This window comes from Cervus canadensis, chromosome 19, assembly GCF_019320065.1.
Source record: "Cervus canadensis isolate Bull #8, Minnesota chromosome 19, ASM1932006v1, whole genome shotgun sequence".
NCBI classification, from domain to species: Eukaryota; Metazoa; Chordata; class Mammalia; order Artiodactyla; family Cervidae; genus Cervus; species Cervus canadensis.
The window spans coordinates 7,593,900-7,609,615 of NC_057404.1; the positions used below are offsets into that span (position 1 = coordinate 7,593,900).

The window sequence follows — 15,716 nt, forward strand, 5'->3', positions numbered from 1 at the left end:
TCTAGCGGCGTCGCGCACTGATGACCCAACACGCAGCCCTCATACGGACTATAAGAGCGTGATGACGAAAGACGCTCTCTCTTTGCCGCATCTACTGCGAGGTGAGATGGTTTCTGTGATCGGTGGGCTTTGGGAATCTGAAGCCATCGGCTCTGGGAAGGCCAGCGGCGTGGTTGTGGCGCTCGGGAACTCTATCGTGGTTGTCTTCCCACACAGCGAACGCCATATGAATTTGGTTGCGCTGGAATTCGAGCCCTGTACTGGGCTTTCAGGCCTACCCCAGCTCCTCAGTCTTGCCGGGATGGCGCCGGCTTGACAGGACTCCCAGGGATGCGCTGAGCGGGGAGTTCGCCCGCTGGGCTTATAACAGGCGCCTGGGAGCTGCTCCTTCCATACCAGGGCGCAGCGGGGACAGCTGTCGGTTCGGGTCCTCCCGTATTTTTGCCGGCGGTCTCCGGTAGGAGTGGAGCTCCGTGCAGTGGAGTTTGGTCGTTAGCGGCCTTCTTACTCCAAGTGTTTGTGTTTCAGAATGAAGACCATTCTCAGCAATCAGACTGTCGACATCCCAGAAAATGGTACGAGACTTGGTGTTTGCGTTTTTCTTACGTCTTTACTACATGCTCATGCTCTATACCTTGTTCCGAGGCCTCACGAGTACGTTCTCTCCTAGTCGACATTACCTTGAAGGGACGGACAGTTATTGTGAAGGGCCCCAGAGGCACCCTGCGGAGGGACTTCAATCACATCAATGTAGAACTCAGTCTCCTTGGAAAGAAAAAGAAGAGGGTGAGTTTTTTTTGTTCGTTTGTTTTGGGCACAGTTGCTTGTTTGGAGGGCTGTGATTTAAGAGTAACAGAAGGGTTGCTTTTAAAATTACGAAATTGAGATTCAGTGTTTTAGCTTCAAATTGGGTATCCAGAATTGTAGCTGGTTTCAGTGTTGCTTTAACAAAATTGGAAGATCAAATTCTGAACAAAGTGGATTAGAAAAACTCCAGACCAGGGTGGAGCGGGGTAGTAATGATTCGTAGCAGATCTTAATAATACTGTTACAAGTCAAGTTTATTTTTTTCTTGATTGTTTTGTAAAAATCTTACGGACGCAGCAGTGGGTCTTAAACCTGATAATATTCCAGGATTGACGTTTAATGCAGCTTGTACCATGCTTTTGCTTCTGGGTTGTCATTCCTTTGTGAAATAGTGTACCTGTAATGCATAGTTTTAAAAATAGTTTTGAGAGGGTGTTTTGGTTTTTTGGGGGGTTTTTTTGTTTGGTTTTTTTTTTTTTGGCAAGTTGTACTTTTTAATTAGGGAAAGTACTAGAATTTACAGTGATTGTTGTGAATAAATGGACTTTTTTCTAAGCCTGCTTATTTCTGGAAAGAATTTTCTAAAGTTTTTTTGTTCTGTTACAGCTCCGTGTTGACAAATGGTGGGGAAACAGAAAGGAACTGGCCACTGTTCGCACAATCTGTAGCCACGTACAGAACATGATCAAGGGTGTTACACTGGTAAGCAGATTCCTCAGACTACTTTGTCTTGGAAGGGGAGGTTTCTCAGCTGTACTTCATGTATGCAACATAAATGTTTGCTGCAGAGAATAGATTATGCATGTAATTTAGTGGCGTACTTGAGCTCTACTACTTGGGAAGAGGTAATGTTGGCAAATGTGTCCAATAGGCATTCCTGGGTCTTGGAATTAAGTGTGTGTGTAAAGACCAGGTAGTCTTTGATAGTCTGCTGATGGGGGGTTTTTTTCCTACACAAATTGTCTCATTTTCAAGGTGCATGTTTATAGAAAATTAACACATGGGGTAGACTTTGGTTTCTTGTTTGGTGCCTGTCACTACTACTCCTGTGGGGATAGAAAAAGGTGGATCTAATTTCTGAACTCCATGTCCATTTCCTTAAACACATGCCAGGGTAGGTTCCTTGAGTGTGGGTGCCTTTGTATCCTTAATTCTTGCTACCTGGTGTGCCTTGATACCCAAGATGAAGGGCTTTGGGGTTCTTTATGAGAAACTAGCGTTGTTTACTGTGGACATGGTGGTTAAATTGCTGTGGTCTCCGACTCTTTTGCAACCCTGGGAACTGTAGTCCACTACGCTCCTCTGTCCATGGGATTTCCCAGGCAGAAATACTGTAGTTGTTTGCAGTTTTCCTTCCCAACCAGGAATCAAACCCATGTTTCCTGCACTGGCAGGTGGTTTCTTTAGCACTGAGCCACCTGGAAAGGCATAGGCGGTGGTAAAACACTTTTCATTAACATGGGTGCTTCAGTCCAGCAAAGAGACAACAGAAACAGATGTTTCTGTGTACAGTTGTTACAAGGCTTGGTGTGGGTTACTGTATAAAACCTTGACATGAGTATGTGAGAACAGTTTTCAGTTTCCTTTGTTATGGGGGAGGAAATTTTCCTCTAAAGTTTCTGTAGAGATTTGGTCATTCTTTTCTAGGTGCAAAGAGGGAGACAGCCCTGACAAATACGTAAATATTCCTTACAAAGGGGCAGTTCGTACTTGGTTTTCAGAGAAAAACTGGGTATCCTGTTAAAATTTCTCAGCATTACTAATAGTTTGTTTATTTAAACCTAGGGCTTCCGTTACAAGATGAGGTCAGTGTATGCCCACTTCCCCATCAACGTTGTTATTCAGGAGAATGGTTCTCTTGTGGAAATCCGAAATTTTTTGGGTGAAAAATACATACGCAGGGTTCGAATGAGGCCAGGTATGGTTCATAAATTTTTTTTTCTGCTTGTGAAGGCTTAAATATATTTTGGGTTAGTTATAACTAAGGCCAGATTATTTCAGAATTACCCAGTTTGATTATGGCTTTATATCATGTTTTTACCGATTGTGATTCCTGACGGCTTATAATTGGGATAGTCTGCAGGCCATGAGACCTATGATTGGTTTTATAAAGTGAAATCCAGAAAAAGAATTTAAATAGTGGTTAATAACATATTTCCTAGACTCAAATCTCAGCTCTGTTGGTCATTTTACTCATCTGTAAAATTGGGAACGCTTCATGATTAATTAAAGTAGAAGTGCACTTAAAATAGTTCTTCTCTGATACATAATTGATGCTTCTAGCACTGAAACGTTAGAAAATTTTAAAACTTGGTGCTCTTTGATTGTGCTTTTTTATTCTATTGAATTGGGAAGGAGTGGGAGGTCTTGTGCACAGCTTGTGAGATCTTAGTTCCCCACTAGGTATCGAACCCTTGCCCCCTGCATTGGCATCATAGAGGTTTTAACCACTGGATCAGCACGGAAGTCCCAAAAAATGAGCTTTGAGGAATACTAAACATATACAGTAGAAATAGGAAATAAAATTGGATACAAAGCTTATTTATCTGGCTGAGTCTTAGTTTTTGCTTATTTAGCTATGAGATTCTTAGTCACAACATTCAAACTCTTTAACTTGCAGCATGTGGGAACTAGTTCCCTGACCAGGGATTGAATCCAGTCCCCCTTTATTGGCAGCCCAGAGTGTTAGCTACTGGACCACCAGGAAGTCCCAGGAATACAAAATTTGCCCAGATAATTCAGATTCTATTACAAAACATAGTTTCATTTGGTGTGTGGAAATTTTAAATCAAATAAATTGCTCCTTGATTTAAACATTTTAAATATTCTACAAATCTTATTTTATGTTGACACTATGCAAATGTTCTTTTATATTTTAGGGGTTGCCTGTTCAGTATCTCAAGCCCAGAAAGATGAGTTGATTCTTGAAGGAAATGACATTGAACTTGTGTCAAATTCAGGTTTGTGTGTTTACTGTGCATAATGAATGCCAATAAAATCTTGTCTATCTAAATCCTGGAGTTGAAAATAACTGGTATTTGTTCATTTGGTGAGGGTTTTTTTTTAATTTTGGGGATCTTAATTAAAAGCTATAAAGTACAGCATGTGATGAAATACTTGGGTTGGGTTTGGCTGATAATTGCCTTATCTTTTTCACCCTTATAGCTGCTTTGATTCAGCAAGCCACCACAGTTAAAAACAAGGATATCAGAAAATTTTTGGATGGTATCTATGTTTCTGAAAAAGGAACAGTTCAGCAGGCTGATGAATAAGATCTCAGGTGGGTTTTTGTAATATCTGTATAATTTTATTGCTTTAGTTGGGTCTAATTAAACTAGTTGTAGCAAAGGCAGAAAGTATGTTTTACATGATTGAGAATAAAACTTTTCTGGGCAAGAATATTGGTGGAGAATTACAGACTATTTCTTTTCTTTTTTACAGTGATCCTGCTGCAGAAACAAGATAGCAGATGGTTCTGTGGACTCAATTGTGATATTTTAAAGAGACAATAAAAACTCTTGATTTGAGATTTTTTTCTATTGATTATCATTTCAAACTATTTGGCTAGTAAGCAATTAAGTAAATTCTAGTGTGTTAAGAACAATAACCGAAGGAATAGGAATGGTTGATTTTGTTGTTGTTAGCAAGATTTAATGGCAGAAGGGGCTTGAAGGAATACCAAGGACATTTCAGGCAAGAGGAATATGGTTATCGTGGGAAGAACTTTAGGTGATGCCCTAATTTTGCAGTGGCGTAGATTTGAATATTTGTGAGGCAAATGCCTGAGTCACAGTAACTGAAAAAGCAGCTGAGAAGTGATACTGTCTTAGTAAGAATTAAAAGATGGAGTTAATTTGTATTTATGATAAACATGGTTGCTGTAGTCTAATGTTCTCTGTTATACCCAAATTTCAGCCACTTCTATATCCTAGTCTTTGATAGCTTTAAAAAAACTTAAGAACCATTCCATGTGTCATACTTCAGATATACTACTGTATAATACTGTGTTTTAACTCAGTAGAGTTGCCCCTAAACCTGTAGTCCTCCCCTATCTCATTTGCTAGAAACTCTAACTGTGTAATTTCTCAGGCAAAACATTTTTAACTTTGTCTTATATACTGTGTCTAGTCCATCAGAAAAATCTGTGGGCTTACTAATCTTGGTTTAAATAAATGAAATTAATTTTATATTGAGTTAATCATTGGTTTGAGGATAACAGTTAAATTTTTAAGAGATGGGTGAAATTGTAAATACAGAGTTTGCTTTGAGTTATTTTGAGATGAGCTTTGGGGTTGGCGCTGGATGATTTGAGTTGTCTTTTTCTTGAGTGACAGGTTAGCAGTCAGATGTTCTCGGTGAGGCCTGTTGTGCACATTCCTCGTGTCCGTCCTAGCGTGCCCTGCTCCAGTTTTTGTCGATAATGTTTATAATGTAAGATTAATCGTTTACTTTGTTGGGTATTGATTATATACTTTTTTCCTGCTAAGAGTCTAACCTTCATGGGGGGTGTAACCTTGTCTACCCTGGGATATTCCAAATTCTTAGAACAGTGTCTGGCATATAGCTGTTTGCTGAGTGATTGGTTCCCAAATTGCCAGGGAGATTTCAGGTTGTGGAGATTGAGTAATAGTAATGGGCCTCGAAAGATGTTTTTAAGGTATTGACAGAATTTAAAGATTGAATTTGAGGGTTGAAATTTCCAAGTGGCCATGTTGCAGAGGGATAGAGGTGTTCGTATTGAAGAGTGTGGGTATGTGGGCAGTGGTAGCAGTGGGAGTGAAGTGTGGAGACTTTGAAGGGTAACTGTTGGCAGTCTGGTTGTAGCCAAGGAGTTACTTCAGTTTAGTAATTGAGATGAGGTTGAGGGAAGTGTAGTTCTCCCCAGCAAAGCTTTCCGTGTTTTCTGTTTACCATGGGTGAGCATGTAGGTGCAGCCTCAGTTTTGAGCTGTGGCAGTCCACAGTCTCTCATGAGAAAACATACTTGGGAGTAAAGTGCCCACTTGGCATGCAGTTTGGGAGGATGGAGGGATGTGATGTTGGCAGAACCCAGTTAAAACACCAAACATTCAGATTCCACAGTTCTTTAAATTGAATATAAATAATCAGCATAATCCAGTTTATTTGGAATAAATTACATTGAGAATTAAAACACCTAGTCGTAATTTACTGACCTCAATTTCCAGAGGCTCTTTAAACACCATAATTGTGATACTTCCATATATATCAGACTTGGTAGTGAAAGGGTTGTTGAACTGAATGTGGAGAATGCAACAATATACAAAGTAAACTACATTTTAAGATGTTCTTCAAGTTTCAAAAGGTAAATTAAAAGATCCTGTCAAAAGCTGCCAACAGTTCCTAACTGACTCTTTATCGTTTTATTTTTTAATTAAAGGAAAAAAACATGTATTTGGTAATGCAGAATCTACATTGCGGCAAAGGCTCTTTAGATGTGGTATGTGGGTTCTAGTTCCCTGACCAGGGATTGAACCCAGACCCCCTGCATTGGGAGCATGGAATCTTAGCCACTGGTCCACCAGGAAAATCCCCATTTATGATTTTAAAATGAATTTAAGAAAAACCTGAAAGGTGTAACCGAGCATGAGCCAGATTAAAATATGTACCTAGGGACTCATGTATGATGATGGCTTAAAGACTAGTAAAATTCCCAGGTGGCAAAAAAGGGAGGACAGCATTGAATTAGGGACTTTGCCCTTGATAACCTTCTCTTCCCTGGTGGCTCAGATGGTAAAGAATCTGCCTGCAATGCAGGAGACCCCGTGAGAGCCCCTGGAGAGAAGGGAACGGCAACCCACTCCAGTATTCTTGCCTGGAGAACCCCATGGACCGACCATAGAGTTGCAAAGAGTGACTCAAGGTGACAAGTTTAAAAGATACATTAAGCACTAAATGTAAAGACAACGAACTGAATACAAGATAATCAAGGCACAGAGGACAAGAAAAAAGTCTTAATTCCAAGTCTGTTCTTATGACTGAATATGGATTTCTTTTTCAAAACCTTGGGTGTTGAGTTGCTCAACTGATAATCTAGGATTAAAAAACTAGTTACTGTAATCATGTATAGCCTGATAACCAAGTGGTCCTCAAGTGAAAGTCACTCAGTTGTGTTTGAATCTTTTTGACCCTTTGGACTGTAGCTCTCCAGGCCAGAATACTGGAGTGGGTAGCTGTTCCCTTCTCCAGTGGTTCTCAGAGAAAAATATAAAAAATTCTTGGAAAATAAAAGCTGCTAAGGTTGGAGGAAGGATGCAGTTGGAACAAAAAGACAAGAAAAATATCTAAAATTTTACTATTTGAATTGGCCAGCCAGAAAGAATATTAATGTCAACCACTTTTGCATTTGTTTGAATTGATCAATTGTGTTATCTGTATCTTTGAAACTTGATGCCATTATCAATTAGTATCTCAGTTATGCAGGAAATAAGCTTTCCTTTGACTCAGGAAGTCAAACTTCCAGAGGAGTAGACAATACTTAAATATTGACTCACCTAAGGAAAGAATGGGTATAAATGGTTTAGATTCAGGTTTTCTTCCTCCCAGCATTTAGAATACAGTGAATGAATGCTTACAGAATTTTAAAAAGTCAAACTGCAAATTCAGTTTTAAGAATTTACTTAATCCCAGCTTCAAAGGTTGCAATGTAAGAATAGTTACTAGGCCACCAATACTGTGAATTGTGTCCACAGTTGGGAGGTGCCTTCTATACCTTGAGAGATCCATATGTGCGTGTGTTAGATCAGCGAAGGACTTCAGGGGAGAGAGCAAGTCTCGTGGGATAAATGGTAATTTGATAACGATAATATAAAAAAAACTTGATATCTTAGAATGTTTGCCACATCTGTTACCTCCTAAGATTCAGGTGAGGAATAATACCAATTTGAAGAAGTTGCTGTACTGTGAGATTGAATGACTTCTCTGTCTTCACAGACAGTTGGGTCTAATTCTCTTTAATCTTTGTCCTCTGATGTTTACATGAGTTACTGGAAATTAAATGTTATTTTTTAAAAAATCATCTGATAAAAGATCTCATAAAATAAGATGTTTTATAAATGCTCAATTTTAATTTCTCTTGAGAAAAGCTGAGGGATTGATGTGCTTAAGAGTCTGTAACTGGCTATAAACAAACACTACTTCTTAACCTAATTTTTTTCCATTTGAGAACTACTCTGACCAAAGGGGAAAGCACCTGAAAAGTGACAGAATTTTATCAATGACAGTCTCTGCTGTGGAGTCTTAACAAAGTTGTACTTTCAAAACAATTTCTTTTATCCTAAGTAACTACTGGTATGAATAGAGGAAAACTAGAGAATAATGATAGGAAACAGCTCATCAAACTGCATGAAACAATGTATCAGATATTCCTCATAAGCTTACTGTAGGGAAACCTTTACCTTAGATCCAAGAACTGAATTCAGTGATGTCAACACCTTTTAAGGGAAAATTTGAACCACACAATGGAGACCGCGATTGTCATTACCTTGGCTATCACTAAATTCTCAAGTTGTCTTTTTTCTACAATATAGGTGTATCTTCTGTAAGTTACCAGTATATGGAACTGGAGTGAATTTTTAAACTTTTCCATCCTGCAGACAGAAATAAGATCAGCTTAGCTAAGAACTCTGTTGTGGCCTTTCTTTAACGGTATGTGCTGTGAGTTCTTTGCTTTCCAAATTTTTCTTCTCTTTTGCTTATGAAAAATGGTAATTGATAACAGTAGAACCAGGGTAGAGAAGAAACAACATCCAAAGAATATCAGCGGTTTCTTCTGCACAAGAAGTAAGCAGACAATACATTCCGTGTTTCTTTGAGTCTGACTGCATCTAGGACCACTGTTCTCAGAAAGGAAGCCATTGTTGCTGATCAGGTTGTTGTAAAACTGGATTGAGGATTTAGCTTTGAAATCGGGTGTGAAGAATCCAAATCTGGGTCTAGATTTTTCTTCAGTCAGTTTGAATACATAATAGCCTTTGATTTTGATTTTATCAATCAGGTATGCTGAAAAATACCAAAAATAAACATTAATCACATGTGAACTACTAGATATCCTTAAGACTTTAGTTTTCACTGAAAAGTCTAAAACTCAACGCTCATAAAACATTTTCATTAAAGGTTTTTTGACATTCTTTTATCAATGATCTTTCTTGAGAAGATGAATATAGGTATAGTAATTTTTTAAAGATTGAAGTAAAACATTCCTATAATAATACAAAAACACCTGCAGGAAACTCAGATTTAAGAATGGGAGCCATAAAGGTCAAAGGACTTACTGTCAACTTGTTCACAGTGTTAAAAGCAGAAAAATACTGCTATTTACCTTGATTCCAGAGCTCAGGTGTGAGATAACAGCCCAGTAACTGCACTTGGTTTCCCCAGCCGCTCACTCTCACTTTCCTACTCAACTCTTTCATACCTTCTGTCAACAAACTTATAGCACCTCCTCTGTTGGAATCATCTTTGACTCATACACACACCCAATCCTGTTGACTACCTTCAAAACACATCCAGAATCTATCCACTTCTCACTATCTCCACTCTTAATTGCAGAAGGAAAAGGCAACCCCCTCCAGGACTCTCGCCTGGAAAATTCCATGGATGGAGGAACCTCCTAGGGTACAGTCCATGGGGTATGCAGAGAGTCAGACTCTACTGAGCGACTTCACTTTCACTTTCACCAGTCTTAATAACCTGACCCTGTCCACCATTATCCTTACCCAGACCAGTGCAATTCTCTCTGTATCAATTCTTGCTCCTTTATGGTGTAGTCACAAAAGAGCAGGAATTCTTTTGGTGTGAGTTGGATCTTGTCACCCTTCTGTTTAAAACCTAGAACTTTCCTATCCCTGAGAGTAAGCTACAGTTTTTACAAGGGCCTTTTTCTAAGCCCATAATAGACTGTCATTAATGAGCCTGTTGCCCCTCATTCTTTGGTTCATATTACCTGGGAATGTCATATACTTGGAGGGAAATGACCCTCGAACCTCACCTTTCAAAGCCTCCTGGATGTACTTCTCTAAGTAGTATTTTCGGAGTTCATCCTTCTCCAGAGACTGGTCATCGATGCCACTGGCCGTGATGTAAACATCCATGTCTCCATAGTTGCTCCGGATCCACTGCAGCACCCTGCGCTCTCCCCAGGGCATCACGGCCAGGCGGGTGGGGGAGCTCAGGCAGGTGATGTCCTGCAGAAACTGGACGTCCCTGTCCGTGTGGTAGGTGCTGCCGTTCTGGCGCTCCTGCATCACGAGCCTGGTGGTGAAGTGGTTCAGGGCGTAGAAGTCCGCAGTGCCCTTGACCAGCCTCCTCTCCTCCTCCGTGAACTGAGGCAGCGCGGAGCGCGCGAGCCCCTGCCGATTCTTGAAGGCGACGTGCTCCCTCATAGCCAGCGGGTAGTCCCCGGTCTTGAAGAGGGGTTCTGCGAACCAGGCGATCTCGAACTGGAGGAAGCGCTCGGCCGCCTTCCGGTGCGAGGCGGCGTAGGGATTGGCGGGCTCGGCCCAGTCCGAGTGCAGAGACAGCGACACGGCCCCGCGCTGCGCGGGCCTGTACTGCCGGTCGTAGCGGTGCCAGGCCAGGGCGTGGGCGATCAGCAGGTGGTGGGCTGCCCAGTAGGTGTCGTTACTGGACTGCTCGTAGATGTCACTCAGCCGGTTAGGCTCGTTGATGGTGATCCAGAGCTTCACCAGGTCCCCCAGCTCCCGGAAGCACAGGTCGGCGTAGTCCTGGAAGGCCTCGGCCGTGGACCGGTTCAGCCACCCTCCGCTGCGCAGCAGAGGCGCAGGGAGGCCTAGGTGGGCGTGGGTCGGATAGTACAGCGTGACCATCGAGGAGATGTTGAGCTTCAGCCCCTCACTGACCACACACCTGTAGTACCTCAAAGCCTGTCGGTTAGCCATGGACAGGTTGCCGGTGGGAAGGATGGAGGGCCAGTCCAGAGCAAACCTGTAGTGGGTCACTTTCATTCTTGCTAACATCTCAAGCTGTCTTTTGATGCTGACAAAATCCGTGCATTGAGCTGGTCTTGTTTTCAGCCTCACCCCGTCCACTCGGCGCAACAGTCTGTTGCCCGTCACGTTCCACACGTACAGGTGCGGATCGCTGAACTGCGGGGAGGAAGCCGCCGACTCCGGCTGTGAAAGCAAGCACACACAGGCAGGCGGAGCCTTAGCATGTGTCCTCCACGAGAAAGGAGTGTCTGTATCAGTCCCTCAGCCCTGTCCACTCTTCTGCGACCCCATGGACTGTAGCCCACCGGGCTGGAAGTGGGTTGCTATTTCCTGCTCCAGGGGCTCTTCCTGACCCAGGGATGGAACCTGGGTCTCCTGCATTGCATTCAGATTCCTTACTGTCTGAACCCCTTCAGACCAGAAAGGAAGAGCCTGATCTTATTTTGCCTCTCACAATAGAGAAAATAAATGATGCACATGTCCTTCAGAACGACCTATGTCTTCCTGCTCTTTTCCTGCTGATGTCAGCAAAAAAGGCCTGATGGATTATCCTCCCTCCCAGCCCTTGTAATTTACCAGGGAGACAGGAAAATGTAGAGAAAGAACCACACCTAGGGCTTGGCTTGCAAAACAATTTGTCTTTCAGAAAACAAGACGATGTTTTCCAGTTCCTAGGTCCTAAAAACCAGGTATTGTAGGGGTGGGGTGGGGCAGGTGGGGGGTTCTCACGCGATTCTGTTCAAATGCATCAGGAAATTGGCTTGGTTCTCTCAGTTAAAAGGAACCACAAAAGATGGACCTTCCAAACCTGTCATAAATTAAAGGCAAATTAGCATTCCAGTTGTGGAGGATTTCACTGAGATTAGCATTTGGGGTTAGAGGAGGCTGGTGGACCCCAGTCACAGTTCCTAAAAGAGGCCAGTGGGAAAGAGTAGGAAATGACCCCTTGCGTTTCCTGAAGTTTCCTGAATGCGTCTCTCTAACACTCCCATTTGAAAAATCCAAGTGATGTCACATGTCCATCATTCAGTTCTCCCCTTCCCATGTGCCTGTGAGAACACGGCATTTACTCCTCCAAAGGGAGGATTCAGAACACCCTCCTTATATAAGGTAATGAAGTATGAAAGGAGAGAACCCTAAAATAACCCCCAGAATCTCCCAGGTTGACTCTTGAATCCATTCTCTGCCCCTCCACTAAGCAGAGAGCCCTGGACTCCTAGTTCTGTCCCTTTAAAAGCCAGGCTTGACGACTCTAGTGAGAGAGCAATCTCACCCACCTCACAGGTGTACTGTGAGAAGTCCGTGACTCTGGGCAATTGCTCTGTCAACTCTAAAGCACTCTACAAACATAAGGTACTTATGACTTGGGTTTAGTTCTCCCTATAATTATTGCCTGTTAGGCCCTTGAGTCTAAATTAAAACAGAAAAGGGCTTAAGAAAAACAAGTTCAAGATTAATAAGAAAAAGTAAAAGTTCTGTTCTTGTTTCAAAGTGCTTTTTCTTCCCATGACTGAATTTAAATGTACCTGGAATCAATGGTAATTAGCCTTTGGTAAATATTTTCCCTCTAATTGTTTTCTCATGTGTCATCTTTCATAGTCTAATTACAAGATCATATCATTGCCCACTTGCCATCTGCCAACTAGCTATCTAAAACATTAAACTGAGAGAACATTGATCATGTGAGCATGAAGTTAAATCTGTATATAATTATTTGAGTAAAATCCTTAGCCTAGATAGCCAGTTTCAGTGTTTTGAAACCTCAGAGCATCATGGTATCGAAAGGGTATTTATTTACAAAGGGCAATCTTGCAGTAAGGTAAGGTACAATCAAATGAAATCTGTTTTACTTTTAAAAATCTCCAGAAAGCATTAGTCTTAGCAACTGTGTGATTAATCTGCCAAGAGAAATAGTTAAAAGTATTGCACCTTGACCTCAGCCCTAGCTCCCAGAGCTTGGTTCTAAACTTCTATTTTCCACTAAAAGGATCCTGAACTCCTTGGAAAAATGACTGTTTTCAAGTCTGGTTCAGGAAAGGAATGAGGGGATCCTGGTGAATATTGTGCCAGAAAAATAAGAACATACTTAAAAACTGGAAAGGAAATGTCAAAAAGACATAAGAACAGCTTGAAAGAGTCCCATTTGCCAAATTTGAGAAAATTTGAGCATCAAAAGTTCCAGTGAAGCAGTGACAACAATGAATTATAACACATTGAGTTTAATTCACTTAATAAATACAGAATAAATAATCTAATTAGAATTTTGCAATCTACAAAGTAATAACTAATTCAGGCAAGGTTCATAAATCAATGTTAAGACCATTGGTTGAATGTTGTTGAGAAATAGGATATTCATACCGTCTCAAAATATCACCATCAGATTAATTCTTAATTACAAATGGAAAAGGACCTTTCAGTTAAGAGATCTGGCAAATGCCACATGAAGAAATCTGGTGACTACTACTTCAACTAGTGTCTTCAGTAATGAAAGAAACTGACTTTATGTGCCTCCTAATATGATGTATTGGAAAATACAAAACAGTATCTATGAAGTATTATTTCTAGAAATGCTTAACTGAATCTAATAAAGAAGCAGAGCAATCCAAGCTTGCAGACATTCTACAAGCAACGGGGATGTCCCTGGTGGTTCAGTGGTTAAGATCTCACCTTCCAGTGCCAGAGGTGTGGGTTGAGGAGCTAAGATCCCACATGCCTCCTGGTCAAGAAACCAAAACAAAGCAAAGCAATATTGTAACAAATTTGATAAAGACTTAAAAAAAAAAATGTTCCACATTCTACAAAGCAACTGGCCTGAACTCTTCAGAACTATCAATACCACAAGATTAGGGGGATTTCTCTGAATTAAAGAAGCTAAAGATATACATAGACCCAGATGCTGGGGAAGGCATAGTAGTATTTTTTAATGTTATTTTCACTTTGTAGTCTTCCTATAGAGCACATCTACTCTTGCCTGCCCATCATCTATTCATACAACCTTTGGCGGAGTTTTCAAAAAGCATCCACATTTTTCTTGGTAAAGCATTCTTCCTCATTCCCTAAGTGCAAGGGAAGCTGACTCCTCAATGGGCCCCAGGTGTGAGCAAGAAGCCCAGGTCTGATTGATCACATCGTTACTTTTCCCTGACCAAGTGATCAGCTCTTGCTCCGAGGAATAGGAGTAGGGTGCTCAGAGCGGACTGACATTCACAGTGTCAGTTACTGGAGAGCAGATGGGTCTTCACATGAAGCAGGAACTTGCAGGTTGGGTTATTTACAAACTGGAACTCTTGTCCCTCTTGGGGCCTGTCTCTGCTAGTTCTAGACTTTGCAAAACATAAACCTACTTGAAGTGGTAGGGAAAAGATGGTCTGCCTGTGCCATGCGGAAGAGGAGAGAGACACTGGGTAAGTACGTGCCTCTCCAGGGGACGCAAACTGAAGGTGAGTCACTGTTTATATTACTCCCTGTGTCTTTCCTCCTTTCATTACCCCTTTACTAAAGTTTTGTTTAAATACTGATAGGGGTTGAGATTCATAACTTTGGTCACTCACGGTTTGGGCCCTTTTGTCTAGTCATATCCCTTGTACATCTTGTTTTTCCATATGCTTCTAGAATACAAGTACTGTGAGGTCTTATAGCATAATGGTCAGAGACAGACAAATCAGGGTTGGACAAGTTATGTAACCACCCTAAGCTTCAATTTCTTTGCCTATAAGACGAGGGTTTTATGATTAAGTGTACTGAATGCACATACATTCAGAAGTTAAGTGCTTGGTACATAGTAGGAGCTTCAAAAATGGTTTTGGAAAAATTATTTCAGAAAGCATCGTGCATCTGAGAACTTAAGGATAGCTTGCTACAGTTCTGCCACTATTTGTGTTACCTTAGGCAAGTCACTTTCTGTTATTAATTGATAGGCCTTACTTTCCTCAGCTATAAAATGAAAGATTTGGAATAAGAGGTTTCTAAGGGCTCACCTGGGTCTAAAAGTTGACCTTCTTCATACACTATGCACTGAACACCTACCATGTGTCTGAAACTGCTCTAGTAAGGCATCCAGCAGGCAGCAAAGCCTCAAACCTCTCCACCGTCTTGCGGAGAAAGTTTGCATTCTAGTCGGAGAAACAGGTGACCAGTAAGGAAAATGTGTAAAGTGGTTACCACAAGATGGCAGTGGGGGAAATGAGATACTGGTTGAAGGGTACAAACTTCCAGTTCTAAGATTAACATGTTCTGGGGGTCTGTTGTACAGGATGGTGACTATAGCTAATAATATTGTATTGTATACTTGAAAATTGCTAAGAACATCTTAAATTTCCTTACCATAAAAAAAGAAATGAGGTTTGCCTGTGATGGTATGGAAGTGATAGCTAATGCCATAGTGGTAATGTTTTTGCCGTAAAAAGATGTATCAAATCAATACATTGTACACCTCAAACTTAGACAATGTTGTATGTCAATTATATCTCAATAAAGTGGAGAAAAAAAGGAAAATGTGTAAATACATAGTATGGTAGATGTGATGAATGCTATATAGGCAAATAAAGCAGGAAGGGAGAATAAGCAGTGATAGGGATGAAGGTATGCTGTTTGGAGTAGAGGGAAGCCTTATTGAGAGGTTGACATTTGAGTTGCATTTGAAGAAGGTGAAGAATGAAGCAAGTCAGGAGGCCCCACTGGGGTATAAAGACCTCATAAGGCAAATGACCCAAATTTATCATAAATCACTTAAATGAAGGGCCACTAGTAATTTGCTTCTGGCAAAATAAAAATCTAGGGAATTCCCTGGTGGTCCAGTGGCTAAGACTCCATGCTTTCACTGCCGAGGGTGTGGGTTCAACCCTTGGTCGGGGGACTAAGATCCTACATGCTACATGGTGCAGCCAACAAATTAAAAACTGTAAAATCTGTTCCCTGTGATTTTGATACTACTGATAAATGG

General features: G+C 41.2%; 2 protein-coding genes across 3 annotated transcripts in view; one reads left to right on the top strand and one right to left on the bottom strand.

Moving 5' to 3' along the window:
* Nucleotides 1-17: 17 nt before the first annotated feature.
* RPL9 (ribosomal protein L9) lies at nt 18-4,334 on the top strand. Its single transcript, XM_043438270.1, has 8 exons — nt 18-101; nt 529-575; nt 671-786; nt 1,414-1,509; nt 2,593-2,725; nt 3,687-3,767; nt 3,973-4,087; nt 4,249-4,334. The coding sequence occupies exons 2-7, from the start codon at nt 530-532 to the stop codon at nt 4,077-4,079; spliced, it is 579 nt and encodes a 192-aa protein (XP_043294205.1). The 5' UTR covers nt 18-101; nt 529; the 3' UTR covers nt 4,080-4,087; nt 4,249-4,334.
* Nucleotides 4,335-7,137: 2,803 nt separating this feature from the next.
* KLB (klotho beta) overlaps nt 7,138-15,716 on the bottom strand; it is a 31,286-nt gene continuing 22,707 nt past the window's right edge. For both annotated transcript variants that reach the window (XM_043438266.1, XM_043438267.1), the window contains 2 exons: nt 9,814-10,957; nt 7,138-8,825 (listed from right to left, as the gene is read on the bottom strand). In XM_043438266.1, the coding sequence (XP_043294201.1) occupies nt 8,437-8,825; nt 9,814-10,957 (1,533 nt within the window). In that variant the 3' untranslated portion in view covers nt 7,138-8,436. The remainder of the gene's footprint in view (nt 8,826-9,813; nt 10,958-15,716) is intronic.